The 20,051-nt window shown below is 44.3% G+C and overlaps 1 protein-coding gene across 1 annotated transcript in view; it reads left to right on the top strand.

Moving 5' to 3' along the window:
• The window catches only part of CRIM1 (cysteine rich transmembrane BMP regulator 1), a 206,737-nt gene that overhangs the window by 97,525 nt on the left and 89,161 nt on the right, over positions 1 to 20,051 (top strand). The window contains exon 5 of the mRNA XM_007468391.1: positions 14 to 87. Coding sequence (XP_007468453.1) covers positions 14 to 87 — 74 coding nt within the window. The remainder of the gene's footprint in view (positions 1 to 13; positions 88 to 20,051) is intronic.

The following is a 20,051-nucleotide window of genomic DNA, read 5'->3' as shown; positions in this document are numbered from 1 at the left end:
CTCCGTTCAGCAGGCCGTGTGCCCCCTGGACAGCTATGAAACTCAAGTCAGACTCACAGCGGATGGTTGCTGCACCCTGCCAACAAGGTCGGTCCGTCATTCGTTTTTTACACTTTCTCCTCTGTCCTGTGTGTTAGCATCACAAAAGGCACAGTTTCAGGCATGCCGTTTGTTTTCCCCAAGGGTCAGAGAACCCTAATATCCTCCTGTTTCTATGGAGAAATCACTGAACGGTTATTATGACTTGGTAGTTCCGTGTATCGTTCCTGGGGCCAAAGTCAACTGTCCTCAGGTTAAGTCCCTAATCCTTAGAGGTTCCTCAGGTTGGGGTGCCTGTGCACTTTTGCAGGCTGCAAACTAAACAGGCATGTGTGTCCCTCAGTCTGGAGCCGGGGAGGCAGCAAGGTATCGATCCATAGTAGGCATGTCATTTTATCCTGTGCAGTGAATCTTACAGGTGTTTAACCATTGTTTCCAATGGGGTGAAACATGGCATGCATTATAGAATTGCTCCCCAGGGATCCTTGACGTTTGAGTCACACATCTACCCAGATCTATAACTTGCCGAGGCAAGAAGGAGTTTAAATTCCTATAATGCTTTCTGGAGGAACAAGCACATCTCTCTTTGGCTTGATGGGGAAAAAGCTGCTGTCAGTTTAGTCTTAGTAGCCGGACATCCCCTTAACCCTGCAGGGCCAGACTTACTCCAGAATGCAAGGGTCCCCAGGCCCCATCCTTGGCAGTCTTCATAGCACCACCGTAGAGCTGGTACTTTGTGCTTTGCTTTGGGAAAGACTGTGCTTGGAATCATGGGGTTTACGTTCTATTTCCACTGCTGAGTGCCCTCCCCTCTTCCCTACCAGGTCCTCCCCTCCATCTTTCCCAGGTCACTAAGTCATGATTTTGACTAAGCCATCTCATTTCTTTGAAATTTTGCTTTACATTTAATATCCAGAGTTAACATGGTACCTTCCTTAACCCCATATCTAAGCTCTCTCTCCCTCAGTCCCTGTGCCAGGCACTTAGCATCTGTGTTTGTTGCATGAGTAATTGTGATTAAACAAATGGTTTGCTAAGGTAGGAATGTGTATGGTCTGTAGTTAAGGAAAGTATCAGTCATTTGTCCATGGTTGAAGTAGACATCCAGAGTTTGTTCTGATATAACTACTTTTTTCTTCTTCCTTCTCTTAAAACATGTTAATTCTTTGACATTTACTAGCCATTGTTGTGTCAGAAACTGTAGGATTCTCTCAGACATATTTTACAGGACTTGCCCTATCCTTTATAGTGCATCATAAAACAGGTGCAGAGATTTTTGTGAAGGTAACATACAGTGGCGTAGCACTTTCTTACAACACTACGTTGTGATAATTTATGTGAAGATGTTTGGAAAGGGTTGAACTACTGTGCAAACATAAGGTATTACTAATCAGTAAAGGAGGAAAGTGGAGTATTACTAACAGTGACAGATGTCCCTTCAAGGTCTTCATGAAAAGGAAGGTGGCACGTGATATTAGACCACCTAATTAATCAAAACTAAGCCAGTTGTCAATTGACAAGACCTTTAGAGAGCAAAAGGGACATTTCTCAATTCACTGTTATAAATGTAATGTAGCACCATTTGTATGTAGGAGGCACAGTAGGCTATTTTTTTCACTCTCAGGGGTCGAAATGGATAGAAGCAACAGGAAGACATACTTAATTTCAATTTAAGGAAAAAAAATTTCTTACAACTAATGATGTACAGTCATGCACTGGGCTGCTTCCTGAGATAAACTGAGCTCCCTGGGGCCGGAGAGACTTCTTTCCGTCTGGATGGCCACCTTCCAGGAATGCTTAGAAGAAATGTTACCTTGGGAAGGAGGTTCAAGTAGAAGCCTTCCGTTTTTATCCCCAAGCTTCCGTGAGTCTGGTAAACATAAACCTTAGGGTGATTATTACGTATTGACCTAATTTTGACTTTGGCATTCAGAACCAAAGGATATTCAGTTAAAGGGCTCTAATGAAGAAATTGGAAGCATGGAGAAGGAAGCCATCCAAAAATCCCAGGGTAAATTATTTGCAGGGAGGGATAAGTTCTCACAGCTCTTTGGTTTCCTGTATTTTAAATAGTCAGTGACCCTTCCTCCCCTGCTGCCCCTTCTCCACATGCATCCTGTGTTCCCACCTGAACTGGATTCCCTCCATCCCCCAAGCTGTCTCGGGCTCTGGGCCTTTGCATTTGCAGTGGGCCCTTCCCTAATTGCCTTCCCCTTCTACAAACTTCTCCTCTTTCAGGACTACATTTCCTTCTCTTTGAAGTGTTTTTCAGTCTTCAGCCCCAAGAGATGACTTAGGTGTCTCTCCTCTGCTCCCTTCTAATCTAATTCCCATGTATCTCTTTTTTTTTTTTTTCTCCCCATGTATCTCTTTATCATAGCCCTTTTCATAATACATGGAAATCATTGATTTTTTGGGGTCAGTCTCTCCTACTCTCTGTGCTTCTCAGGGAAGGGAGTATTTTATAGCCTCTGGTACATAGAACAGGACTTGATATAAAATGGTAACCTACATTTATGAATGAGTGAATGAATGAATGAATGAATGAACAGGCCCACTATTGGCCATGATGACTTATATGTTGAGGAAGAGAAAAATTATCTTCCTGCCATTAGGTGGTAATACTACTCCTTGTCTCACTATAAAACCCTTGCAGTTTCCCCCCCAACCCCCTTCTTTATGGCCAGTTCTCAGTATTGCAGAAATCCTCCACTCCAAGCACTGGGCTCACCTCTCAAAGCATGAGATGTCTTTATCTCTCCATTCTACCTTTTCCAATAGTATTGTGCATCCTGCAGGACTCCCAGTTAAATTCTGCTTTATCCACAAGGTCTTTGTTCTTCAGCCAATACCCGTCTCACTCCCTAGGTACTCCCAACATATCCTGTCCATGTTGCCAATTAATCATATACTTCCTTGCATTGTTATGTAACTGTTAACATGGGTAAAGTCTTGTCTCACCAGCTAAAGGACATTTCTACAGGTCAGGAATTGTGTCTTCTTTCTTTTCCTCTGTGTATGCATTAATTATGAATGAATCAGTAATGCAGCATACACTCAGACTGTGACTTAACCTAGTTGAGCATATTAAATGGGTTCCCACTTATTAAGGAGGATGACAGACAGGTCATACTTTGATAAGAGAATAAAAACCCTAACAGTCACGTGAAAGTGGAAATAAAAAGAAGAGAGCCTAGTATGTTGTAATACTGGTAGTATTTTAAGAGAAGAAAAGTACCTAACTTTATCCTTGTGCGTGATCCACGTCAAAGGTTTTCTCTTTGAGACCATGATTAGGTATAAAGAAGAGCATTTTAGAATATGCAGAGCCCTGTTATGATGACTTGACCTTTACCAGCATATTTATAAAGAGCACTGTTAAGAAATTAGAGCCATTTGAGATCAAAACTGACTGTGTGGCGAATTGAGGGGGAAAAGCCCTTTACAGTCAGGACAGAGTAAGGTAAAATATTGGAAAATTTAGCAGTAGAGGTTTACCTTAGGTGGAAGTCACAGCCCCTTTTTTTGTAGGACTTACTATACTTGCATAGACTAAAAAGGGAATTTGTGGACATTTTGCCCTCATCTTAAAGAATAAATCCCTCCCTCCTTCATTACCATCCAAATGGAATTGCCATTCCCAGTGAGACTGTGTCACCCATTAAGGCCCCTGACTGCCCTGTTTGGGTGTAAGTACTTGCTCACTTGGTGAATTTTCTTTTGAGTTGCCTGTTCCCAGTTCATTTATTCATTCAGTTTTTCATTCATTCATGGAACATGAGCTGAGCTCTTCCAAGGGACAGATACTCCCCTCCAGATGTCCTTATGGTGCATGGATATCTCTTTCCACTCCCATGCCTGTCAAGTACTGGTTCTCCCACCCACCTCTGCCCTTTCTAAGGATACGTTAGTCCTTCTCCCCTTGCTGAGTCTCTGCGTTTTCTTAATGGCCCAGCCTTCATTGTCCCCTCTTTCGCTGTCTTTTCTCCTGAACTTCATCCTGTTCAGATATAATTCTTTGTGATATAATTATCATTTTAAAATCTTCCTTCCCTCAACTTGGTTTAGGTGTCCAAGCACGCCGCTAATTCTTTTCATCCTCTTCTCTTCTGTTGGTGCTAGAATATGTTGTGAGGTATATGGCAGCTCATCATACCTTTCAGGAGACAGTGAAAAGGAATGAGACTTAGTGGCTCTGGGCCTTAAACTGGGCCTGAACCCTGCGTGATGACAAAAAGGAAAAATGGGACTGTCTATGGGGCTCATGACACCTCATGGTCTTTGCACGACCCTTTGTATGTGTGTGCATGTGTGCATGCCAGTGCCTCCATGGAAAAGGAAACTTACAAAGAGAAAGTTATGTCAAATGCTTTGATCAAATGATGTCTTTGCAGGGAAGGAAAAACAGGAAAGTCTTTAAGTAACATCTAGGTGGCAGTAACAGTGACAGCTTAAACTTGTAGTGTACCTTGCTGTTTACAAAGCATTTTTTACTTTTGCTGCCCTCATTTTGTCATCTTTCTGACTCCATGAGAAATTTATGGATATGAAAACAGAGGTTGAGAGAATAAGTGACTTGTGCAAGATCACAAATGTTTTTTGGTACAAGGGACAGAGCAGGTTCAAGTCTTCAGCCCAGGTTCTTTGATTCAAAGCCCTGTACTCTCCAGTGCAGTTTTTTTTTTTATGCAATGTTTTGTTGTTGTTGTTAAGTTCAGGAAATATATTAAAGAATATGAATTTATATCTCACCATCATGTTTGTTTATATCAGCATAGTACATATTAACACAATATACCCATGTTTCAGTTACACATTGCTGTGTAACAAGACACCCCCAAAAGTAGTTGCTTAAAACAGTGAAGATTTATTATTTCTCATGCCTCAGTGTTTTAACTGGGAGGTTCTTCTGTAGCCATCTGGTGGGTCATCTGGGGCTAGATGGTCTACGGTGGCATCGTTCTCACATATCTGGCTGGAAAGGCCTGTCACGCCCTGTGTGGTCCTTCATCCTGGCTCCTTTACGTGATGGCAGAAGCAAGGGAGGAAGTAGCAAAGCCTTAAAAGAGACCAAGAACTTGGAAGTCACACAGCATGACCTCCACTGCATTCTGATAGTGTAAGCAATTCACAGGGAGAGCCTTGGTTCAAAGTGTGGGGCAGTGGATTCCACCTCTTGATGGGAGAAGCTGCAAAGAATTTGTGACTTTTTTTTGTGTGTGTGTGGTACACAGGCCTCTCACTGTTGTGGCCTCTCCCGTTGCAGAGCACAGGCTCCGGACGTGCAGGCTCAGCGGCCATGGCTCACGGGCCCAGCCGCTCCGCAGCATGTGGGATCTTCCTGGACCGGGGCACGAACCCGTGTCCCCTGCATCGGCAGGTGGACTCTCAACCACTGTGCCACCAGGGAAGCCCCGTGACCATTTTTAATCCACCATAACATACATGTCATCAAAATAGGGTCCACCTTAGGTTTCATTTTCTAATGGTCGAAAGTTGGTGGAGTGTTGCAGCTCTGCGACCTTCTTTCCAAAGACTAATGTCCTTCTGGCCCTGGGACTCAGGGCCCTCCTTTCTCTCAGCTGCTCTGTTTCTGCTTCTCCCTTCACTTGCCAGTCAGCAGTTCACCTGGGAGTAGATAAATCATTTAGGAGCCTCTGAGCACCACCTCGACTTTAAGCATCATTTAGCCAATCATTACTTTTAACTCCTCTCCTTATGGAATGTTGTGACTATCTAGTTAATCTTGATTTTCTCTCATCACACAAGAGGGAATGTCATTTTTGGACGCCATAAGATCTGCGTGATAAAACCAGGTCAATTTTTAAAACAAACAAAAAAACCCCAAACTTTCGAACATGTACATAGTAATTCCCTTGGTAATGGTTGATTCTGGAATGGATAGTTGTCTGAGAGAAATATACCCACCAGGTGTGGTTGGAGGGTAGATCCAGCCTGCACTGTACCTCTGTGCATCCCATGTCCTCCTGTGTCGGCCAGCTTAGACTATTTGTTAAGAAGAAAGCTCCCAGATCATGTTTTGTTTTGTTTTTGCTCTGTACTCCTCACCCTTTGCTATCCCCGATGTATGTGCTGCATTTTACAGAGTTTTCCCTTTGCCTCTGTAATTTTTCACTAGGCTTTTTAGATACAGGTTCACAGGGGAGAAATTAACTAGTTAAAAATCTAAAAAGTAATACCTTTACTGTATTCCCTTCTACCGTAAGTCAAATGAGTGTTTCAGTATCCTTATGCCTTTTGCTTTGTTATGTAACTGTTCTTATGTTTTTATTAAGAAGATGAATGAATATAATGTTATTGACAGTCACCCATTCTAAATTTATTTTAATGAGATTTGTCCCCAACTTTTTGTTCTGAAACATTCTGTTGTCAATTTCTGTCTCTAAATATCCATTCCTTAATAGTTATTTAGAAAAATCCAATCCAGTTATTTTGAGGTGGAAATAAATTAAGTCAGTGTTTATAATGTTGAAAAACTTAAAATAGGGTTTCTCCTGGGTTGTGTGCAGTGTATCAAGCCAGGTTCCCAAGCTCTCTCCTGTCTGCAGCCTCTCTCTGATTAAAGGGTCTGATTCTCTTCCAGAACCTATATCCAGAACATTTATATCTCTTGCTTTCTGAGACTATACTGAAAATCCTCTTTTATTTTTAAATCGAGATTTGGAAGCATTTTTAACTTTTTCTTCTTAGGCCAAAGTAATTAAAAATTTTAGATTATCTGTAGGCTAAAATGTTGACTATTATGTGACTTTGGTTTTCTCTAAAATGTTTAATAGAATGTCTTGAGCACATTAGATTCTGAGTACAGTTCCAGTGAAAATGTAGCTGAACCGGAACCCCAGCGCTGCCCCACCCACAGGAGGCAGGTTGTATGGCTCTCCTGTTTCAGGAAGGGTCCTGCCCGCTGAGTGGCAGAGCCAGGCTTTGTGAGTGCAAATCACCAGCTAGCACCGTACTGCTGTGGTCCTGAGCTCACTCCCCAAAGCCCCTCTCCGGCCTCACCACTCAGGGGACCTAACATTCCATGTCATACACTTTCTTTTACAGTGTAGTGTGTGGGCAAATGTGTACATGTGAGTAGACCGTTCAGCAGCTAAAGAATACTCCTTCACACGTCACCTGGTGCTATGCAGAAAAAACCTGTGCCTGGATACTGAGTTCTAGAATCCAGATCCACTTCTGCATGCATCTGGACAAGCCTCACAACATCTGGGTCTGTTTTCTTACCTGAGAGAGAAGGAGGGGAGGAGGGATTTGATGATCTCAAAAGTAACTTCTACTTAAATTTAAATTTTTTGACTTTTCCCAAACCCTTTAGAGAGGGGAAAAAAAAACCACCCCAATCTGCTGGTGATAGGAGACTCCTGAGAAAGAAATGAGAAGGAAAATTTTAGAAAATCCCAGAACTCAGAAGATAATGGGAGAGATATATGGTTTTCATCATGATAGGAAGGGGATAAAGTCCAAAGGAAGTCATAAAAGAATTATGGTTACTTTTTCTTTTTTTTCCATTTTCTTTTAAAAAAAAATAGGAAAGGCAAAATGAAATAATAATAATTTTTTCTTAGACGAATAATTTAAACCAGGATGCTCAGAACTGGTTGAATTGTGAAAACTGAGTGGTAATCCAACAAAATAGATGGCCTGTTGGTTAATGGCTAGTTGAATATTGCTAGTTAGTTGTTGTTGTTTTTTTAATATCTGTAAATAGATAGCCCCTTATATAGCAGGAGCAGAGACTGTGTGGCCAAAGGCTGAATCCATAAGATAAGGACTTACTGTGTTAAACTGCTTTCTCATAGAATGTGGATATCTCTGCCTGTCTGCCTGCCTTTCTGGGTACGTTGTGGGGAGCGTGCTGGGTGTGGCATCCTCGTACCCCTGCACGCTCACCACCATGAACTCCCATCAGCCTGTGCATGGCTGCTGGCTGGCTCCCACACCAGTATTTGTACCTGTCTTTCCCCAGCTATTGCTACCCCACTTCCCTTAAGGTAAAGTCTGTCTTTGTCTCTCTTCCCTGTCACTCCTCTTTATGCAGGGTCTCCATATTTTTATTGCATTTTTCTTTATTTCACACTAACTTGTATATACACACAGAGAGCGTTATATTTGTGGAAGAGGTTTAGATTCTGTTCCTAACTTTATGATTACACCATTTCTTTCTATGTCTCTTAAAATAAAAAATGGTCTACTGAGTTAAGTTCCCTTTTCTTTGTTTGAGCCTCAGTTTTATTTCTGTCTTGTAAGACATTGACCTTAGGAGACAATTTCTCACTCATACTGTGTCATATTATAACAGCTACAAACACTGTAATTCCAGGAAAGGAAACAAGAAAAAAGGAAGGATGCCTAACCCTATTGTATCAGAAAGATACATCAGATATACAGCCCATGACCAGAACGAAGGTCATGAATTTTTTTTCCTTTACCACAACATCTAGATAGTCATACTCTGCTGCTTCAGGTTGAAAATCTAGGGTGCTTAGTTCCCATTCCTCCATCCTGATTTCTCTGTGCTCTCAAGAAAATTTGTCTTGTTGGTACTGTATTGTATTACAATAATAGAGTCTTAGCAGATTGCTGCACGATGTTTCTTGTGACTGGATGTAGATATTTAGAAAAGAAGCTTTCCGGGGTTTCAGAATTTATAGCCTGAAATTGACTCATCCCCGCTGAAGCCAACAGAATGGAATCTTTGGCAGGTTGTCTCTTCCTTTCAGAAGCGCTTGAGTTACAGCAAAGTTAATTTAACCACGGGACTTCCCTCGTGGCGCAGTGGTTAAGAATCCACCTGCCAATGCAGGGGACACGGGTTCGAGCCCTGGTCCGGGAAGATCCCACATGCCGCGGAGCAACTAAGCCTGTGCACCACAACTACTGAGCCTGCGCTCTAGAGCCCGTGAGCCACAACTACTGAGCCCATGTGCCACAACTACTGAAGCCCACGCACCACAACTACTGAAGCCCATGCGCCTAGAGCCCATGCTCCGCAACAAGAGAAGCCTGCGCACTGCAACAAAGGGTAGCCCCCGCTCACCGCAACTAGAGAAAGCCGGCACGCAGCAACAAAGACCCAACACAGCCAAAAAAAACCTAATTAATTAAAAAAAAATTAATCTAACCACAGAGCTACAGTGAGTGAAAACAAGGTACAGATTTGGAAATGCTCAGTTAAATGACCAAGACTTATTGAGAACCTCATGGAAGACAGAGAACACTGGGCTTGGTGGTAATGAATAAGATAGGGACAAGGCTTGAAGAAACTCACTACCTTACAAATATTACCTCCACCAGTCTCAGAAAAGTCACAGACCTTTGGAAGGTAATAAGAAGGGAACACACACACACACACACACACACACACACACACACACACACACACACACACAGAATCACTGATGATCATTTTTCATATCCCTCCATATTTGCCTGTAGTTTCAAAGCTTGGAATCTACAGGTATGATCTTACAGAGAAGTCCCATTGTATCCCTCTGCTCCATTAACATCTCTCCGCTTTTGAGTAATAGTCTTGGAGGGACAGTGTCAAGACTTTGCTGCTGCACTTACGCTTGGGTGATTCAGCTTTCCAGAGCTCCCCAGTCAGTCAAGTCTTGACTCCAGAGCCTCAGCCTATCATTCTGCTGGTTGATGCCTTTAGGAGGGTGTTGAGGGGCCAGAGGGTGGGCGGGAGGATTACACAAGGGTCAGGAACATGGAGGACAAGACTGTCATCACAGGGCACATCAGCCCAACCAGACACGGATGTCAAAGCCAGAAACTTCCTGCATGTGGCTCAGAAAAGGCAGGTTCCTTTTCAAAGCTCAGGGAGCCCCCCTTAGTTCTTTGAGATGGTGTTAAGTTCTTTAGATCATCAAATAACAGTTATTGTAGATCCCTATGCTCTTAACAGTGTGCTAGCTAATTAAGTTGCATGTATCATGCTTATGGAAACTAATCAGTGGAAATTATCCCTGAATATTCATTTTCAAAAGTACTTTATCAAATTAAGAATCTTATAATGAATTATCATGTCCATCTGTTCCCAAGACCTTGTCTTGAAGAAGACGGCACTTAATAACAGTTTGGGGGGTTTTTTGGTAAGATTAATCTTTTAGTAGACAAATATCTCTAATTCAGTTCACTTTTTGGTTGTTCCCTTTAATTTGAATAATTATCCAGCTGCTTTTGGGGAATAAATAAAATTAAGTTATCCAATATGTAAAATATGGATTAGCATAGTACAGATTTAAAACATTCCTGACTCTTGACATGCTGTCATGGTAGCATTCTCTCTGTTTCTAAACACATGCAGAAAAATTTGGAAATATATTTGAAGCCCTTCTTTCTCAACTAAGAAAAGAACATCTATTCTGTTGCCCTCTGTCACAGTAATTTTTGGCCCAAAAGAGCAAGTCAACTCATGACGAAAAAAGCCAGAGTCTATATTAAACTCTGATGTTTTTAAAACAAAATAATTGTAGGAATTCCATGTTATTATTGGACTTATCCCCAGAATGAAGAAAATATGCTTTCCTAGAAGTAAAGCCCATGCCCATTGGAGATGAACTATCTCCCTAGTAGAGAGTTTAATTTGTCAATAATTCACTTCAGATGTGGAAGCCCTGCACTTCCTATACTAGTGCCTTGTGTCTTTGGCGTTTCACCATATGCATTAGACCAGTGTCTAGTCTTAGTTTATATTTGTTTCAGTCCTGGAAGAAAGCTCAGGGCTCTCACTCAGAGGCTTTCAGTTTGATCTGAGTGAGCCTGGCCATCACCAGATGATAAAGACATGGCCTTCTGACTCTCGCTCAAAGAGAGTAACTCAACTGAATTCCATAAGACTTTCAATTAAGTTGGAAAGTAGAATGCACAGCCTGGATAATATTGAACCTCAGAGGGCTTTCCCCACCCACCCTCATTTGAAATCATCATCATCATGACACAGCTGAATGGGAGAACAGCTCCAGACAGTTCGGCAAAAATGTTTTGTGAAGCTATTTACGTAACTAATAAGCAAATCTAACGTATTAAAATCCTACCTCTTCTGGAAATGCCAGAAGCAACCCCAAATTTGGTGTACTATATTTTACTCTTCATCTGCACCTTTACGTGGGATGTAAGTGATAAGACTCACTACTGTGTAGACACAGAGTGCAGAGGGTTCAGGGTTATATTTGCCCAGCAAATGTTTAACTGCTTGACTGCAACCCTGAAGGTGGAGACAGCTGGTTTCTCTTGGACTTCATGCTCAGTCTGTTGTGAATGTATCACACAGACAAGTGCATTTTAAATGAACCTTTCCTGATTTTGCCTTTGTTTGTATGTCATGACTCTTACGATAAGATGATGGAGTACTCTGATCTCCATAACTAGATCATGGATTCTTGAAGACTCTTATGACACTTCCTAAGACATTAGATTGTGTACTTTTTTGAGGACAAGGTTGCACCTTGTAAGTCTCAATCTCATCATTGCCTATCACAGTATATGCTTTTGGTTAAATTTATAGATAGTTAAGCTGTGGCAAGTCCTAGCATCAGAATCCCACAGTGTTTTTAGTCTGTGTGGAGAAAAAATATGCGAGTGTTTATCATGTGCTGGATGTTATGCTAACCTTGTAGGAATAAGATGTAGACACTGATGTCAAGGAGCTTACTTACCATCTAAAGGAAAGGCATATACATGCCATCTTCTTTATCCATTCATCTGTCAATGGACACTTAGTTTGCTTCCATGTCCTGGCTATTGTAAATAGTGCTGCGGTGAATATTGTGGTACATGACTCTTTTTGAATTATGGTTTTCTCAGTGTATACGCCCATTAGTGGGGTTACTGGGTCGTATGGTAGTTCTATTTTTAATTTTTTAAGGAACCTCCATACTGTTCTCCATAGTGGCTGTATCAATTTACATTCCCACCAACAGTGCAAGAAGGTTCCCTTTTCTCCACACCCTCCCCAGCATTTATTGTTTCTAGATTTTTTGATGATGGCCATTCTGACCATGTGAGGTGATACCTCACAGTTGTTTTGATTTGCATTTCTCTAATGATTAGTGATGTTGAGCATTCTTTCATGTGTTTGTTGGCAATCTTCTTTGGATAAAGAAGATGTGGCACATATATACAATGGAATATTACTCAGCCATAAAAAGAAATGAAATTGTGTTATTTGTAGTGAGGTGGATGGACCTAGAGTCTGCCATACAGAGTGAAGTAAGTTGGAAAGAGAAAAACAAATACCGTATGCTAACACATATATATGGAATCTTAAAAAGAAATGGTTATGAAGAATCTAGCAGACAGGAATAAAGACACAGACGTAGAGAATGGACTTGAGGACACTGGGAGGGGGAAGGGTAAGCTATGACGAAGTGAGAGAGTGGCCTGGACTTATATATACTACCAAATGTAAAATAGATAGCTAGTGGGAAGCAGCCTCATAGCACAGGGAGATCAGCTCAGTGCTTTGTGACCACCTAGAGGGGTGGGATAGGGAGGGTGGGAGGGAGACCCAAGAGGGAGGAGATGTGGGGATATATGTATATGTAGAGCTGATTCACTTTGTTATAAAGCAGAAACTAATACACCATTGTAAAGCAATTATACTCCAATAAAGATGTTAAAATTAATAAATAAATAAAGGAAAGGCAAACATGTAGAAAACAATGCAATTTAGAGGGCTACGTGCCTTAGAGATAGAAGTGTGCAAAAAACAGTAAGCTCACAGAGCAAAGAGATCCTATTTGGAAAACTGTTGGATTTGACTTTTGAGCTCAGTCTTTAAGAATGAGTCAGAGTTCACCAGATGGAGAAAGAGGAAAGGGCATTCTAGGCTATGTGGTCATTGATTTTTAAACTTTTAATGTGTCTTGCAACTTAAAACATTACCACTAGAAAAGGGAACCCTCTTGCACCGTTGGTGGGAATGTAAGTTGATACAGCCACTATGGAGAACAATATGGAGTTTCCTTAAGAAACTAATAGTAGAACTACCATGTCACCTAGCAATCCCACTACAGGGCATATACCCTGAGAAAACCATACTTCAGAAAGAGTCATGTACCACAGTGTTCATTGCAGCGCTATTTACAATAGCCAGGACACAGAAGCAACGTAAGTGTCCACTGGCAGATGAATGGATAAAGAAGATGTGGCACATATATCCAATGGAATATTACTCAGCCTTAAAAAGAAACAAAATTGAGTTATTTGTAGTGAGGTGGATGGACATAGAGTCTGTCATACAGAGTGAAGTAAGTCGGAAAGAGAAAAACAAATAATGTATGCTGACACATATATATGGAATCTAAAAAAAAAAAAAAGGTTCTGAAGAACCCAGGGGCAGGACAGGAATAAAGATGCAGGCATAGACAATGGACTTGAGGACACGGGGAGGGAGAAGGGTAAGCTGGGACGAAGTGAGAGAGTAGCAATGACATATGCACACTACCAAGTGTAAAACGGATAGCTAGTGGGAAGCAGCCGCATTGCACAGGGAGATCAGCTCGGTTCTTTGTGACCACCTAGAGGGGTGGGATAGGGAGGGTGGGAGGGAGACGCAAGAGGGAGGGGATATGGGGATACATGTATACGTATAGCTGACTCACTTTGTTATACAGCAGAAACTTATAACATTTTAAAGCAATTATACTCCAATAAAGACGTTTAAAAAAAAAAGTCAACTACACTTCAGTAAAAAAAAAAGAAAAAGGAAAAAATATTACCACTAATCCTGCCTATCTTTATGATTCAAGAAAAATGGAATTCATGACAGTGTTCATTTTTTTTCTTAGATAATCATCCCTTGGCAAGACTCCATCACTTGTTCAAGATATTTATTACTTTCTTATTGCTTTCAATTAAGATACTTCTTAGTATGGTATGCAAGGCCCCTTGTTAACCAGCTCTGGCCTATCTCACTAGCCATGTCTCCTGCAAGTTCTCCCACAGTATCCTCCAGTCCCAAATCCCAGCACAGCATATGCTCCTGGTGGCTGAACCATTTGCTCCAACCTAAAACACTATATTCTTTCTTGCCCTGTAGATGTGAGTAGGTTCTTTCCTCTTCCTGGAATGTCTTTCCCTCCATCCCCACTTCCTCTTGTTTGATGGACACTTCCCATCTGTGCCCACTCACACTCCCCTACTCACCATATACACACAGCATCAGCTCTTTGTGCCTCTAGTTGACAGAATGATCCTTAGGGGTGAATGGAGGTCTTTGGACAGGTGAGGGACTCCAGTGTTGAAGAGGTGGAATAGCTACTGCTGAGTGTGTACCCCTTTTTTTTTCCTCTCCACCAGTCATCAACAACTTGGGTATTTGCAGTTGGCAGCCTTTGGGCTGAATTTGACCCCAAGGCATGTTTTCTTTGATTTGCCTTTTTTTTTTTTTTTTTTTTTTTTTTTTTGCCATCTTTAAATTAGTCATCAGCATTTAAAACCTGGGATGCTTGACTTAAAACTCTGGCTTCTCTTGAGCAGTTGAAAGGTATCGCAACACTGTACATTTCTGCATGGAGTGAGTAGTGAAGCCCCTTCAGAGGGCACAGACCCTCTAGAGTTGTATGCAACATCCCACTTCCCTTTGAATGAAGACAGGTTTGCCATCTCTGGGTGTAACTGACTTGGGGTTGGTGTTGAGAGACAAGCTATGGATGGAGGTTAAAGGGGCAGGAAATTTAGAAGTATCGTGAAGGTGGTGACTCAGGTAAAACGCCATGGGTTTGGGCTGTATTGTTAAGGAGGTACCATCAGGATGAGGCCCATGCTAAGAAGAAAAGGGAGAGATTTGGGAGTAGATGTCTCCGGGAGGTTGAAGGGTTGGTGCGGTGGGAGCTTGGGCCTGAGAGACCTGGAAGGAAGGATGAACCATTGTGCTCAGCGACTAAGATATCTGACTTGAAATTTGAGATTGCTGTGGCTAGTAAAGTAAGTGGCTGAAGTGGAGGGGCAGCAAGGGTCACTGGATTCCGAAAGATCAAGCGAGGTCAGGATGTTGAAACTGCTTCCTCCACATAGACCCGGAAGCTTCCAGTTTATAATGATATATATAAAATAGCTAACAGGTGTTGAGGGCTTCTGTGTTCCAGGCACTATCCTGGGTACTTTTCACATATCAGTTTATTTAATCCACAGAGCAGTCCTGTGAGATATGGGTACTTTAATCACCCTCATCTTACAGGCAGTACAAGTGAGGCTTAGAGGGGTGATGTGTTGCCCAAGGTCATACAGCTCCTAAGTGGCCAGAACTCAAACCTAAGACTGCCGGATGTCAGAGTACATTCTCTGAACCTCCACCCCCGTAGGAAATGGGCAGGAGACAAAGTCACAGAGAGGGAGGGCCTGCATGAGGGAGGAAAGCAGCAGCCTTCCGTGGGCTAGCCCATGGTGGTCAGCTTGGAGACCGTCTGCCTCCCTTCCACCCCAGGTGAAGGGTGAGTGTGGGGAAATTCATGGTCTCACTGTAAGAAAGTAGTGTTTTCAGGTGAGCCAGGTTAGGACAGATCTGAGTGGTATACTCTGTGATGATGTTCAGATGCTGAGAGAGGAAAGGGTGGGGAAGGCAGAGCAGTGGGCGTGGGAGGATGAGTCCCTGGGAAGCAGAGTGATTCTCTGTGGGGATGTGCATTCCCTTGAGGACAGGAGACCAGAGGACCTTGCACTTTGCACTGATGACAAGGATGAGAGAGAGGTCTGGGAATCGACAGCCCACAGGGAGCCTGTGGACGTGTGCTCGGAGTCAGCTCTTTCAGCAGCAGCTCAGGCTGCAGGCAGCTCCGAGGAGCTGAAGGAGCGTTAGCCACCCAGGCAGTGGAGGATTTGTCCAGATTTTCAAATAGGAAGTTCAGTCCTGATGTCATTAGTGTTTGTGCATCACATTATCCGGGGAGGAGACAGAATAGTCCCCATCCGATTGTGTTCTGGTTTGTGATTATGTATATCTGACACCTCCCTAAACCAGACTTCCTAAATGGAGGGTCAGGACCCCGTGTATCCCCAGCCCTACCCAGCTGAGTGCCTACCACACGCACACACTCGGCAGATAGTTACGGGATCACTGCATGTTCACCAGCAAGCTGATTCCACGTTCCAAAGCATCCATTTCTAATACGGTCGGCGAATCCAGCCCTGAAATGGAAACACCTGACGTTTCTTTGTTACAAGGTCCTGTCCCCACCAGACCCAGTCCTCCTCCTTCGCAGAGTGCCACGTGCCGGTTTCCCCTCCTTCCTGCTTTTTCCCGCCTGGGTCTCCATGCGCCTCTCCTGTCCCCCCTCTGCGGCCGTCCTGCCCACCATGGGAGCACACGCCAGTGTCTTTCCCCCGGGCCCGGGGAGGTGAAGGCAGAGAGCCTACCTGTCCTGGGATGTGGTTGTTATCAGCTTGTTGGGCTGAACTGAGTGCAGTTCAGGATGCCTGCCAGATCCCAGCTCTCACGGTTCAACAGGGGCACGGGCCCTGGGGGTGCTTCCCAGCTGTGTGTTTGTGCCTCTGGCTCCTTTGCAGGAGGGAGTCTCTTGGGAACTGCCCCAACTCTCCTCTTCTTTAAGCAGTCATGTGGGGGCGGTAACCGATGTGAAGTGCCCTTGCTTTCTCCTGGCCTCACCTGCTTACTGTGGGGCTTGACTCTGCAAGATAATTTATAGATCTTCCAGGAACCATGTGGGCCCACTGCCTCTATTTTCTTACAATTTATACCACTTTTCTCTCAAACTTAGCACCTAAGGATAAGTTTCCTGAGCCACAGGCCAGCCTTGAGGATCCAGCCATAATCATCTGCTCCTTGAGAAAGCTGGGAAGAGGGCAGCTAAAATGACTATGTCATTAAGGGCTTACAGTGGACTTTATCATTATTGCCAGTACCGCATAGTAAGAAATGAAGAGGTATATCTTACCTACTTGCCCTCAGTTGATACTGTCCCTATACTGGAGCATATCCTTCAGTTGCTCCCCGCAGAAAAAAGCAAAACATGACAACAGCAACCAAAAATGCAGAGTGAGTTTGCTGTTGTCTCTGAAGGGAAAGTGGTGAAGAACATGGGGTTTCTGGTTTTACAGGTGAAAAGAGGAGCAGGGAGGCTTCTGGAAGGAGGCACGTGTGATCCTTAGAGCTGGGTCCTGTGCTTGCTGCTGCAACTAAGGCACATGCCTAACCCCCTGGGTGGTGGAAATGTAAGGCATCACAGGAGGAATGAGCAGGAGAAAGGGTGAAGGAGTGTTTGTTACTTAGCAGTAAATCTTACAATGAGGCAGGAGAAGCATGGTGGTCCTAAGAAATTTCCATAGGGAGGAGTGCAGTTTTCCATCAGGATGGTTGGACCCTCAGGTGGGAAACCCATTTCTTTTTGGATGTTTTATTTGCAGTCTTCTTTTCTTTTTTAAACTTATACATACCTAGAAAGAGGTAAGAAATTTAATCCGTAGAAAGAAAGTACATCAGATATAATTAAAGTTGAAAATACTTTTTATAGGATAAGAATATGTTTTATGTGTCATTGTAACTTCCTTTGCTGACAGTTTCATTGTTACCCTTTGTGGAATCCTAGTAGTACATGTGCTTTGCCCTTTTAATCCCACATTTATTCTTGTGTAAAGGGAGCCTTCCTTCCCACCTGAATAGAGTTGGTTTTGATTTATAGACAGCGATTCTCCCCTTTCAAAGGGCTCAACACTGGGTTTGGATGTGGAATAAATGCAGGGTTGGGAGACATGTTTGCAGGGGCCTCACTGAGTTGTTTTCCCTCCAGGAAGGGACAGGGAATAAGGATCTGCTTGGGGAAGATGAGGAATCTGACAGCTTGCTGCTTTGCTGAGTGGTGGTGGGAGTGGCAAAGAGGATTCCTCTCCCCACGGTGTCTTCTTCTAACTCCCTATCGTTTAGCAAGCATCCTTTACAGTTTCTCTAGTCACTCTGGTGAAACAAACTGTTGATTCTTCAACTTGTTGAGTATATTGTTTCTTTTCCTGCATTCCCCTCCGAAACAAAACAAAACAAAGCAGTGTCAGAGACAAGGCCCATCTTGAGCCGGGCCTGAAGGTTGAGGTGCTTGGTAAGGAGGAGGTGGGTGTGGAAGGGCGAGATGGTGGTGTGCTCCAAGGACAGGGTGCAGGCGAGGAGAAGCCGCAGAAGGGGATAAGCCGGGATCAGACTGTGGCAGTGATGGGAATGACAGTAGTGGAACCACAGGATTTTATAGTTTGGAGAAAGCTCATTAAGGTCCAACCATCTTGTATTATGGACAAGAAAACAGCATCCCAGAGTTTAAATGGCTTGCTAGCAGTCATCCATTTTCTGGTGGATGATGGATGGTATTGGATAGTAAATAAAGTTACTGTTTTCTTCACTCTATGTGTCTCTCACTCATAGGCAGCTGTATTCAGGCAAGAGCAAGTGCTACTAATCAAAATGTGCTACTAATTAAAATGATAAAACTAGTTGTACATAGCTTTTTCCAATGGAAAGTGCAAATTAAACTGTGATGATTGAGACACTGCACCTTTAGGAGCAAGTTGTTCAGAAAGTGGGTCCCAGATTCCCTCCAGTGGAGTCTCCTGGAGAGCTTATTATACAGGCAGATGCTGGAGCCCTGCCCCAGACTCTGAGAACAGTCCTTGACTGTGGTACCCTGGGATCTGCATTCTAAACAAATTCCGTAGTCTTTCCCTCCACAGACTGATTTTGAAAAGCACTGCACCAATTAGCCCTGAGTTTAAAATTTATAAACATAAAAACTGTGAAAACAATGTATGGCCTAACCTCTGACTTACTAGCCATGAAAAAAAAAGTTTATTCTAGATTATTGTTTGGATGTCTTTATGTCATTCATTTTTTCATTTACAAGACAAATAAGACATGCCCCTGCACTAGGGGAATTCACAGGAGAAAGAGTAGGATTTTGACTTCATAGGAGGAACAGGTCCACTCCAAGAGGAGAGAAAACTAATCCTGGTTGCTTTTTTGGTCAGAGAAAGCCTGTAGGGCAGTGGCCTTAAGGCTGTGTGGAATTCACCTGGGGCAAAAGAGAGGCAGGGATTTGAGGAAGAGTGGGCGCTGAGCTGTGGCAGTGAGTGATGGGAGTAGACGCTGCGCTGCGGCGCTGAGTGACGGGAGTGGACGCTGAGCTGTGGCGCTGAGCGACGGGAGTGGACGCTGAGCTGCGGCGCTGAGCGACGGGAGTGGACGCTGAGCTGCGGCGCTGAGCGACGGGAGTGGACGCTGAGCTGCGGCGCTGAGTGACGGGAGTGGACGCTGTGCTGCGGCGCTGAGCGACGAGAGTGGACGCTGTGCTGCGGCGCTGAGTGATGGGAGTGGACGCTGCGCTGCGGCGCTGAGTGACGGGAGTGGACGCTGAGCTGTGGCGCTGAGCGACGGGAGTGGACGCTGAGCTGCGGCGCTGAGCGACGGGAGTGGACGCTGAGCTGCGGCGCTGAGCGACGGGAGTGGACGCTGAGCTGCGGCGCTGAGTGACGGGAGTGGACGCTGTGCTGCGGCGCTGAGCGACGAGAGTGGACGCTGTGCTGCGGCGCTGAGTGATGGGAGTGGACGCTGCGCTGCGGCGCTGAGTGACGGGAGTGGACGCTGAGCTGTGGCGCTGAGTGACGGGAGTGGACGCTGTGCTGCGGCACTGAGTGACGGGAGTGGACGCTGCGCTGCAGCGCTGAGTGACGGGAGTCGATGCTGCGCTGCGGCGCTGAGTGATGGGAGTGGACTCTGAGTGATGGGAGTGGACGCTGCGCTGCGGCGCTGAGTGACGGGAGTGGACATTGCGCTGCAGCGCTGAGTGACGGGAGTGGACGCTGCGCTGTGGCGCTGAGTGACGAGTGGACGCTGCGCTGCGGTACTGAGTGACGGGAGTGGATGCTGCGCTGCGGTACTGAGTGAGGGGAGTGGACGCTGCGCTGCAGCGCTGAGTGACGGGAGTGGATGCTGAGTGACGGGAGTGGACGCTGCGCTGCGGCGCTGAGTGACGGGAGGGGGTGCT

The sequence above is a fragment of the Lipotes vexillifer genome, unplaced genomic scaffold (genome assembly GCF_000442215.2).
Source record: "Lipotes vexillifer unplaced genomic scaffold, Lipotes_vexillifer_v1.1 scaffold1149, whole genome shotgun sequence".
Lineage (NCBI taxonomy): Eukaryota > Metazoa > Chordata > Mammalia > Artiodactyla > Lipotidae > Lipotes > Lipotes vexillifer.
The sequence above is the reverse complement of the archived record's forward strand: the minus strand, read 5'-3'. Positions and strand labels throughout refer to the sequence as shown.